This window comes from Cornus florida, unplaced genomic scaffold, assembly GCF_030987335.1.
Source record: "Cornus florida cultivar Cherokee Brave unplaced genomic scaffold, ASM3098733v1 CherokeeBrave_3.0.0_Hap2_Chr06, whole genome shotgun sequence".
NCBI classification, from domain to species: Eukaryota; Viridiplantae; Streptophyta; class Magnoliopsida; order Cornales; family Cornaceae; genus Cornus; species Cornus florida.
Window position 1 is genome coordinate 75,583,896 of NW_026775576.1, and position 11,814 is coordinate 75,595,709.

At 38.4% G+C, this 11,814-nt stretch overlaps 1 protein-coding gene across 1 annotated transcript; it reads right to left on the reverse strand.

Annotated features, from left to right (window-relative positions):
* Nucleotides 1-554: 554 nt before the first annotated feature.
* LOC132314369 (7-deoxyloganetic acid glucosyl transferase-like) lies at nucleotides 555-2,796 on the reverse strand. The gene is made up of 2 exons (XM_059813243.1): nucleotides 1,778-2,796; nucleotides 555-1,483 (listed from the first exon to the last, which is right to left on the reverse strand). Exons 1-2 carry the CDS (start codon nucleotides 2,301-2,303, stop codon nucleotides 555-557), a joined length of 1,455 nt encoding a protein of 484 aa, XP_059669226.1. The 5' UTR covers nucleotides 2,304-2,796.
* Between the last annotated feature and the right edge of the window lie 9,018 nt (nucleotides 2,797-11,814).

Sequence of the window (11,814 nt, forward strand, 5' to 3'; positions counted from 1 at the left end):
AAAAAAATAAATAAAATTGAACAGCCAACCGAATTTTGGGTTTTGAATTTGGTGCATTCTGAAGCGGATTGTTGAATTCGTTTTGTATTGTTATATTTGCATATATTTGGGTGTTGTAATTTATTTGATGATGTGATGATGGTGGTGGTGGCTGGCTGGAGAGGATGGAGGTGGTGGGCGAAAGAAACAGAGAAGAGAGACCCATTTGATTTGTTGCAAAGGTTAGAGAGAAAAAGTTAATGAATGAGGGTTATTTTTGACAACAAATTAAGATGCACAGGAAATTTTCATGTCCGCCTCTGATTTTGAGAAAATTTCATGAATTTGAAAAACTTAACTGTGACTCCATTCTTTTGTCTTCGACCCCCAAAAATTTTATTTTTATGGAATTTTTCCTTTTATATTTGATCAATGCAGTTGAGTTGATAGCATTACTCATTTGTGATGGTGAATAGTGGAGATGTATAAAACTTAGATATGCATCATAGAAAAAAATCATAAATATTCCAGCAATTTTTACCACGCATCTTTCACTTCCAACCCTGGCGCATTGATCATTCAATCATAGAATTAATGTATTTAATCAGAGCATCCAAATTACAGTACGAAGACCCACCTTCATTCACAGCTCGTTTGGCCAAATTGGCCATATGACTCACACGTTCCTGAAACTCATCTTTTCTGACATCCATCAGATCCCTAACCATCTTCTGAACTATGACTCGATCACATGTATCTTTCATGTCCAAACCAATTTTCCAAACTTCACTGACGAACCTACTATTAATCATCTGGTCTGCAAAATAAGGCCAACAAATCATAGGCACGCCTGAGACTATGCTCTCCAAAGTTGAGTTCCACCCACTGTGAGTCAAAAACCCACCAACAGCTGGATGGGCAAGAACCTCCTCTTGTGGGGCCCAACCCACCATGTAACCCCTTTCCTTCGTGCCCTCCACCAGGTCCACCGGAATCTGATTCTCCCCATTTTTTTCGGTGATGGAGTCCGGCCGCATGACCCACAAGAACCGTTGCCCACTATTCACGAGACCATACCAAAACTCCAAGAGTTGGTTTCTTGTCACTACAGTGATACTTCCAAAACTGACATAGATCACAGATTTGGACGGCTGAGAATCGAGCCACGTCACACAGCTTCGATCTTCCTCCCAAAAACTACCTGAAGAGGTTGAGGAAGAGTTGGTCTCTGCTGCAAGTTTGGCTTTTAGGTGCGCGTGAAGTGGCCCAATGGAGAAGAGATTGGGACAGTGGGTTCGTACTTGAGAGAGTATGGGTCCTTCTAGATCATCAAATGTGTTCTTTATCACTGCTTGGGCTCGAGGAGTTTGTCTGGTCTCAGTTTTGACGACTTGCAAACGCGGATCACTAATTTCGTCCACACGGTAAAAACCAGGAAGGTCACGTCGTCGGAGAAAACCCTCCATGCCCGGTACACTCTTCACCAATAGGTCCATTCCATTTCCTAAACACAATACACAGTAACAACAACAACATAGTGTTGTTATTAGGTTGGTTATTGAAAGGAAAAATAAAAAATAATTCAACATTTGAAAGATGTGAGAGGTTTGTTCTTGTGCATGGGTGAAGGTTCTAGATCAGATCAGATCTCTATGGACCCCACTCTACTTGAAGTAATCCACCACCCCCTCATACGAGAGACTATGGAGTCTGGGAATATGAGGTGTATTTTTCATATAAGACTCAATATAAAAAAGTATATATAATAAATAAAAAAATAAATAAAAAGCTAACATACCTTTCAAGGGAATTTCTTGAGCTTCAATGAGTTCAGGCATACAAAAATAAGCCCAAAAAGAGCAAGCACTGACAGTACGAAAATAGATGAGTGGAATTCCCCTTTGAATAGCAAAATCACCGGCAAAACTCAGAACCCCATCTGCTATGATGCATGTGATAGGCCGCTTTGTTTCGGAAGCAAAGCAATCGGTAGCTATCATCATCTCCTGAAATTGTGGACCAGTGACGGACTTTATAGATGACATGATCTCCACAACTCGCTCACCAGCACGCGGATGGTCCTCAGGAAGGCCATCCGAGATAGTCCTGAAACAAAATCCGGGATACCGAGCGAAGTGGGAATGGACACTGGTGTGGCGAAGGAGGCGGCTGTGGCTGAAGTCAGAGACGAGCATGGTCACGTGGAGGTTGCCGAGACAGAGAAGCTCGGCCAGCTTGAGCATGGAGTTCAGGTGGCCTTGAACCGGCAACGGGAAGACGAGCACGTGAGGAGGTAGTGGTGGTGCTGATTGATCGTGATCCATCAAAAGTTTTTGGATTCTGCAATCTTATCACTGTAATTCAAAGAAAAGCAAATTGTGATTGAAATGCTTTGCCTCTTTATATATTGTTGTAATAAAAGAATACCATCCGATAAATCATCAACGCAAAAATCACGTCTTGTCACTTTGTCAGTCTCGTGATCCACATTTATTTATTTATTTATTTTTTTCGGGCGTGTTTAATTTTTTTTTTTTATTAAATTAGGTGCACGAACTTTGTCGGTCTCCTGATTGTTCTTTCATGCACGCATGAGTCATTGAATTTTTCTATTTTTTTCCTTTTTTTTATTAATAATTTTTTAAAAAAGTTTTAAAAATTATTATGCTAAATATGCATGATCGAATATGTGCTTAAATATCAAATTATTTTTGTGTTTTAAGTTTCATGTAAAACTTTTATAATTTTCTCAAGGCTCGCCTGTGCTTTGCATTCATAACCTCCTATTGTTTGTTCACCTTTTTTGTACTTTAAAAAATAGTGTGAATTAGTACCTTTTGAGCGTTGACTTCTATTGACAGGTACCGAAACTACAAAAAGACTAAAATAGTCCTTTATCTATGATTTAAAAATAATAATAAAATAACAAAAAAAATGAATAAAAAGACTAAAATAGCCTTCTATCAATACTTCATCTCTAATCTCATTCTCGACTCTGAACTTGTCCCCCCTCTCTCTCTCTGCAACTGCAAACTACAAAATCTACAAGAATCAGAGTTCAAAACCCATATATTTCAGTTTATCCATTTGCCTGTAAGAATCAAAAGTTCAAAACCTATTACCTATATCAAAACCCATATCATTTCAGATTGTTCAAAAAATCAAAACCCATATCTTTTAGTTTCCATAACTCGCTATTCTAGTTCAGGTTCACCGTTTGCAAGCTTCAGCCGCTATCTCTCAACTCTCAAGCTTGCCCCCCGCTCTCTCTCTGCCACTGCTAACTTGTATGTATGGTTTTTGTTTTAGGGTTTGCACTCGGAAAAAGAATAAGGCTCGTTCAAAGGGATGGGATGTTTCTAAGGGTGGTTGCCCCTCTTTGTATACGATTATCTCCTACAAAATAAAGAAGATCATCTAGAGCCAATGATTTCTTTTCCTACATAGTCAACAACCCTTTATGTATGTATGTATATATATGTATATATAGATATATATGGTGAGGGGTAGTAAAAGGAATATAAGAAGGGTAATTTTGGAATAAAGGCTTTAAAATGGTCATGTGCATGAACTAGCGTCCAATTCTCACCGGAATAGTCACCGGAGGTGGCTTAATTGCACATTTTTATATTTAATATGAATTTATGTAAATAAATCTAACTAAAGGGGTGTAATTTGCACAAATTTAAAACTACAGGGGTGTTTTTCAGACTTTCACTTTTTCTCAAATTGTACATTCAGAGATCAGCCATACATTTCAATTTTTAACCTTAAGACAATTCCCCCTTCTTTTTTTTTTTTTTTGTTCATTACAAAGGCATAGCGGAGGCAAAAGACAAATTAAAAAAAAAAACATACAAATCTTGAAACAAAACAAGAAAAAATTAAAAATAGGCTTCAAATTTGTTCAGAACAAAAGTCAAAACTCTTCAACAGAAATCATCGAAGGAAAAGGACAGCAACAGAACCGACTCAAAGACTTAACCATCATCAAGGTAACTAAAAACTCGCACAAGATCAATTTGAGGAAAAAATATTAAATCGAATTGGAAACAATTAAAACTGACAGATCTAACCGTAAAAAAAATAAAAAAAAAAATTTACTTATACTGGCCAAAAACAAATCAAATATAAGCACATCTAACCAAACAAAAACATAAACAACGTGAAAAACGCTCACAAAGCCAACTTATTGAAACACCGCCTAGAGACAGTTCAAATAATTTCAAAAGAAGCACCCATTTGTTTGTTTGCGAGTTGGGCAATGTCTTGTGTTTATCGTGCTCCATCTTCTTAAAAGTTGTGCAACAAGCAGTCCAATAACTCTTTATCGGCAATTAATTGATAAGACAATAGGTTTTAACTTATCAAAAACAAGTAAAATTCTATCATTTTCTTTTAAATATTGTACATTGGGTTGTTGCAGTTGGGCTGGGCCTTGTCTAGTTTCAAATGTACTCCTATTGTGCTCTTATAAACATATGACCTGTAGTACCTATCTCTCAGGCCCACTACCGGGAATTTATACTTTACTACTTAAAATACTTCATAGGGCCCAAAATACAGGTCCATGTTAGTATTTGTGACTCACAACAGGAAAACTACAATTAAATCAAGTTAGCCGTCTTAAATAACAAAATAATTTATTTTAAAAGTTATATTTCACTTTAATTGAATTAAGCAAAATAATAGTTACATATACATTAAAAATTATTTATTAAGTCCAAAATACCCTCCAAACACTTATTTTAAAATACCAAATCATCCTTTTAAAATCAAATAATTTATTTCACCCTAAAAACTCAACAAAAAAGATACTGTCAAAAAGTTACAAAATAAAGGCTTGCTCTGAATTAAAATTATATTTGAATCAATTAAAATTAATGTAACAAGATTTTTACTTCATGTATTGAATTAGTGATTTATAAATCTGGGCAAAGGAGGCTGAAGAATAGTAATTAAAATAAGGAGTCACAAAGAACTTAAAGATTAAAAGGGAAAACAAATTTATTTTTTCAAAACAAAATAAATATAGAAGAGGAAACAGAAAAAATGCCGCAAAGAACTTAAAGATTTAAAGAGAAAACAAATTTACTTTTTTCAAAACAAAATAAATAAAGAAGAGGAAATCGAAAAAAATGTATAGTACCTTGCCTCCTATTACCGCCTAATCCCCTATCAATTCTCTTGTTTTTCTTATTTGTTTGACATAAACGTGAAAAATAGAGGTGAAGTGAGCCGAAAGAAGAAACATCTAAATAAAAATAAATTTATTAGTAAAATATACTTGTATTATTATTATTTGAAAGATTTCTATTTTTATTTTGATAATTACTTTTTATTGTTACTGTAAAAACTAAAAATAGGGTGAGAGTGGTTTTGTGTTAAAAGGAAATGTTTGGTTTTGAAAAATGACCGTTAGATTTAATCTAACCATATATATATATATATAAATAAAAATTAAACAAGCTCATTTATATTGATTGTATTTCAAATCAAGCTGTTCGAATTCCCGATTGTTATCTCTATACAATTAAAAACCCCAATTGTTAATTTGTTATTACCATACAGTTCTAACGGAAGTGTATTCCATCCCCAGTTGATTACAATTAGCATCCGCAAAGTTCTGATATATATATATATATATATATATATATATATATATATCCATTGCATTCGTGGTTAAGCCCTAAGGTATGAAATTTTCTCGTGTTTTTATTTATCTTCTAACGCATATTAACAATGCCATTTTTTTATTTCATGGTCTGACAACAATTTGAACAAATGTGTGAACTTAGTTCAGAAGAAATATTTTAGAATGAAAGGATTAATCAGAAATATTGAAATCATCTCATTGCTACACCAACTGATTGCCAATGTAAAAGTTTTTAGCTTGTAGGTATATTTTATTTTTATTTTTATTTTGTAAGTATTAATTTGTGTTATTTATTTGTTGATTTTGTTTTAACTATGTGTAAAAATGAAAGAATTGATCAGATTAGGATGAGGATTTGTTGTGGAGAGAGAGTAACAATATGATAAGAGAGAGAGAGATTAGCTCTTGAAGGCGCAATAAACCTACTCTCTCAATTTAGAAAGATAAGTCTTTATACTTCAAAATATCTCAACCGCTTTTTCCTCTCTTTTCCTTCTGTTTATAAACTTTTTCAATTATTCTAGGAACTTTTTCTTTAGTCTTCCATGTTGGACCGATCATTTGGGCTCTTCTTGAACACTGGCTCATTTCCTTTGCTTTGGGATTGGGCTTGGAGATTGTCTCAAGGGATGTTGGGCCTGATAGGTGGTCATCCGATCGGGCTAAGGGTTCTATCTTGACCCAATCTTTGGTGATATGGGTCGTACCTGGCCCTGGCCATTTTTGGTATCTTCGCCTGCCCCAATAATCTTTCCCTAATTGATTAGGGTGAGATTATCGAAGAGTCTTAATAATGACATGACTGCTCGAGGCGGTGACGTGGGGAAGCGAACGGTTGGTTCAGAGGCCCATATTTCAGAATTTGAAATATCATCATTGCCATAACTTATTGAGTCATTTCCTCTTTAAAACCCCTGACTTCCCATCTTTTACCTTTTTTCTATCTTTCCCATCTTTATTTTCAAGCATCATCCCCTTTGATCGTTTCCGTCAATAACCAGGTCTTCTCCGGTAAGTTTTCCTTTTGCGATTCTTCATCTTTCACTTTACTGCGGTGTACTTTGCAGATTTTCTTTCTAAGGTTAGTCCCAATCTCCTGTTATTTTTCGAGGATTTTGCTCTTTGCTATTTTTTAAAAAGAAAACCTAAATCCGAGAGTTTCCTCCACCATTGCAATGGCTCTTGACTTAGAAACCTTTCGTTTGAAGTACGAAATATCCAACAATGTCTCCATTAGGTTATATTCTGGGGGTTTGGATGAGAGAACTGGTGAGGGTCTTCTTCCCAGAGAGATCATCTTCTCTCTTCTTCACTTAAATGTAATTAGATTCCCTTTGCATCCGTTCTTCTGTTATGTCTTTGACAAATTTGGGTTTTCCCCTCTTCAAGTTAATCCCAATTTTCTCAGGGTAATATCAGTTCTATTGATTTTAAATCGTGATAGAAATCTAGATCTTGACATCCTGGACCTTCTTCTCTACTATCGAGTTACCAAAATCAGAACCAGCGATATATACTTCCACTTATTTCCCCTCGAAAAACGATCTATATGTACGGATAAACTCGCCTGTGAAAAAGGTTGGAGAAGTAACTTAATCGGGGTCAATAGGGCTTGTCAGACTCCAATCGCTCGGATTTATCCTATCCCGACCATTTTTGGGGAGTGTTCTGTCCCCTTATACAAAAAATATAAGAAACATAAGAACGACTGCCCCTATGAAATTTGCCTTTCTCGTTTCTGCACTTTCCTTTGCCGTTGCCTTGGCATTCCTCATGATGAATTGGTTTTCAGCGTTTGTAGGGCTAGACTCGATTTTCTAAAGGACAAGATGTTGAACATCATCCCTTCCACTTCCGATCTGCTTACTCCAGAAAATCTCTCTGACATATTTATCCTTAGTGCTACTATGGAACAAATACAGATCCCTTCCTTCAGCATGTGGAGGAACTATTCTGCAGTTGTTCTTACGGCTACCCTAGCTGCTTCTGTGGCCATTCTATATGCTCCGATTGTTTCCCAAAACCCTGGCCAGCCTACTCCTGAACCTCTCACATCCATTTGAAACGAGGTTCCTCCCACGCACTATGCCGAGCGATAATCCTTCTGAGGCTTCACCATCAACTACTCCGAACACTGAGGGATCAACTCCAATCCGAACAGCTGCTTCGGAAAAAAGCCTGAGCAAGAGACTCAAGCCTGAGGGTGGGTCTAACCAGGATGACATTTTTTCGTCTCGAAGGGCTAGGACTTGTAGGATTACCACTACTCTCCCTTCATCACTGGTGTCCATTTCGAAAGGTGAAGCGGCTAGAACTTTTGCCTTCTCCCTAGTAGTGGTTTTATGGTGCCCCCTACTTAAACGGGAAGATGGGTTAATCGTGGCTCATACAGACTCTGTGCTCAAGGATGGTGCCACTTCATTTACTTTTTACAAGGGCATTTGGACCCCATAAGACCTGAAAACCCAGAAGGAAATGACCTAAAATGAAATGTTCAACCGCTTTCCCTCGGCTGCTGTTGAGGTAACTCTTTTCTGCCTTTTGACAAACTTCCATTTTTTCCTCGCTAGACCCTTTCATACTCGTACTGGATGTATCATAACGCTTGTGTCTTTATGCAAACTCTGTTCGGAATTATCACTTTTCAGAGGAATCTTGAGTTGCCAAACTAGAGAATTAAAGCCCTCTCCCCTGGACTTGATAGATCTGTCAAAAGTATGGCAGTAGTAAAAGCCAAGAACACAGAACTGTTGGTCAAGCTAGCTGAATCATAGAGAGAAATAGATGCTCTGAAGAACAAACGGGACTCTCTTCATAATGAAATGGACGTCTTGAAGACGGGAAAAAATGTCACGCAGACTGAGAGAGATGCGCTGAAGGTTGAGAAGGGGAACCTCCAGCGCTCTTTAATCTCTGAGCAGCTGACCTGGTCCATTTTTGAAGAGAAATCTTCGAATAAGCGTACTGCTCTACTAGGTGTTATAGGCAGAGTTGATGGTGGTATGAAGGCTCTTCATGCTCGTTTTTCTCGAATTGGGGCTCTCAGATACACCGAGGGGTATAGAGATGGTTTTATTAATCGTTCTCCTCTTGAAGGTCAAGCGAGCTCCTATGTAGGTCTAGATGATGTTGACGACTTTTTAAAGATTAACCCACCAAACGTTTACACCGACCCACTTCCTGATCATGTCGAATGTATACTCATAGAACGCAATGAGATTGCAACCTCTGGAGTTATCCCATCCGTTCGCCCTCTGATCGAGTATCTCTCCCCATTATTGCTGTTGTTCCTCCTACCATTGTAACCAATGATAGAGCTCTGCCAACTGAGGAAGTCATTCATCTTGACTTTCCATCTAAAGGCGAGGAAATGATCAATGATGGTGAAGAAGACAATAGACCAGTAGGAGATGATGAGGTAGCCAATGATGGTGGAATGGGCAATGGATCCACCACAGGAGAAGAGATGATAGATTAGAGTTTCGCTGACCTTTGTACTTGTTTTATTTCATTCTGATATCACTTTTTGTATACCCAGAATCATTTTGTAATGATGAATGGAATGATAATTTAATCTAGCCAAATGTTCTTATTTCGGCTTGTATTTGAACGAGATGATAATTTAATTTTGCCTAGTATTTGGCGTTCGGCTCATTGTGCCACTTGCCACTTACCACTTACTTGATTAAGTGCTTGGCGCTTGGTTAGAATACCACTTGCCATTTAACTTTTCATTTTGTGTAAGTTTTTGGCGTTCGGTTCATAGTGCCACTTGCCACTTATTTGGTTAAGTGCTTGGCACTCAGCTAGAATGTCACTTGCCACTTGACTTTAAATTTTGTGTAAGTTTTTGGGGTTTGGCTCATAGTGCCACTTGCCCCTTATTTGGTTAAATGCTTAGTGCTCGGCTAGAATGCCACTTGCCACTTGACTTTTTATTTTGTGTAAGTTTTTGGCGTTCGGCACATAATGCCACTTGCCACTTACTTGGTTAAGTACTTGGTGCTCGGCTAAAATGCCACTTGCCACTTGACTTTTTATTTTGTGTAAGTTTTTGGCATTCGGCCCATAGTTCCATTTGCCAATTACTTGGTTAAGTGCTTGGCACTCGGCTAGAATGCCACTTGCTACTTGACTTTTTATTTTGTGCAAGCTTTTGGCGTTCGGCTCATAGTGCCACTTACCACTTACTTGGTTAAGTGCTTGGCGCTCGGTTAGAATGTCACTTGCCACTTGACTTTTTATTTTGTGTAAGTTTTTGGCGTTCGGTGCATAGTGCCACTTGCCACTTACTTGACTTTCAGTAAGTGCTTTTTATTAATCTCTCTCGGCAGCATGTACTGGCAACTCGACCATACCGATAAACTCCACCTGCTTCCCATCGAATCCTAACAGTGGATTTCCTATGGGTTTGAGCTTTTCTGGTTCAATCTCGAGCCGCTCGAATGTTACTCTTGTCATTACATTTGTGCTACTCCCCGAATCAATCAAGACTCTTCGAACCAAGCATTCTGCTACCATCAGGCTAATAACCAGGGGATCTTCATAAGGGATTTGAACTTGCAACACATCTGTTCTGTCAAACTTTATTTGAACTGAGCTGTTTTGCTGGTGCAGAGCGTTTACACTGCCTATCCTTTTCTTCATTTGTGCTTGACGAAAATGCATTCGGAGCAGTTCTTTTAACTCTTCGGTCGGCTCAGGCCGGCCATGAATTGCATTTATTATACAAACATGCTTAGTGTTATGGCAATTCGGCTTCTAATTTCTTTTTATTTACTCATCCGGTCGGTTTTATTTTACTGTTGGTCTTTAAATGTAACCAGCGAACTTTCCCTTTATTGTCAGCATCTCCACTTATCTTCTTAAATTCCTGCATTCATTAGTCAGATGTCTAAAATTACTATGAAAAACACAATGTTTGGATTGATCTCTTTGTTCGAACGGTTGTCTGATCGGTAAGGGAGGGCGAAACTTATCTTTATTTTCTTAGAACAACCTCGCCAGGCTGACTTTGAGTGGAGTGATCGATTCTTTCTCCCTAGGCCTCTTTTTTTCTTTCCAGGGGGTCGGACGCTGTGGTGCAACTTGCTTTGTCTGATCTTTGTTTTGGTCTTTTCTTCCACTGTGACCATGGATGTCTTCCTTGCGTTAGCAGCTTTCTCTTCCTCTAATCGCATAAAACCAGTAGCTCTCTGGTTCAACTCATCCATGGTCTTCAGCGTATTCACCACTAGATTTGTGTGGAATGGTGTTCCTCGGTTCATGGATAATTTGAACGCTTGAACCGCTGTGGATGGATGACACTCTATTACCATGCTCTTTTCTAGGTTAAATCTAGTGAGAAAAGTTTGGAGACATTCGCCTTCAAGCTGTTTCATTGTAAGAAGACTTGAAATGTCCTTGGCCGTCCGCTTGTTTCTATAATATTGGCTTATGAATCTGTCGCACAGGTTCCGAAAGCTTTCCACCGATCCCCTTGCCAAGTTCTTGAACTAGTTAAGCGTCAGTCCAGTAAGGCTCGTAGGGAAAACTTTGTACATTAGAGCATCATTTTCTGTATTCAGAGCCATTTTTAGTTGAATGTGATAAACATGTTCGATCGGATCGCTCGTTCCATTGAACAAAATCAAAATTGGTATGGAGAATTTTCTTGGATTTGGAGAATTCAAGATCTCATCTGTAAACGGTGAATCGACAGTCCGAGCTGCTGTGTGGAGGGCTTCATTTTCCTTCGAGAGTACCTTTTGCTCAATAGATCTCTTGCCTGAACTTCTGTAGTCATACGTGGCCATTGACGCATGGTAGACTGGATTGAACGTCTTTTCTTTAGTTAACTCCTTCTGCCACGATGGCATAGCTTTATTGCAACCGAACTCCATAGCTTCTTCTCGTCTAATCCTTTCGTGATGTGGATCGAACTCCATGGCCTCTTCTTACCTAATCCTTTCGCGATGCGGATCGAACTCCATGGCTTCTTCTCGCTTGATCCTTTCGCGATGCGGATCCAGATAGATAGATCCTTCCCGATCTTCCAGATGATGGATATTTGGTGGAAAATCATCCGGCCTGAAATTTCATGGCGCGGATCTAGGGGAACGTTTCTTTCTTGTTCATCCTGGAGAACGGTGTTTGGTGGTTACGGAGGTGCCGGAGCGTGTCGTCGCTCCATTCTGGCA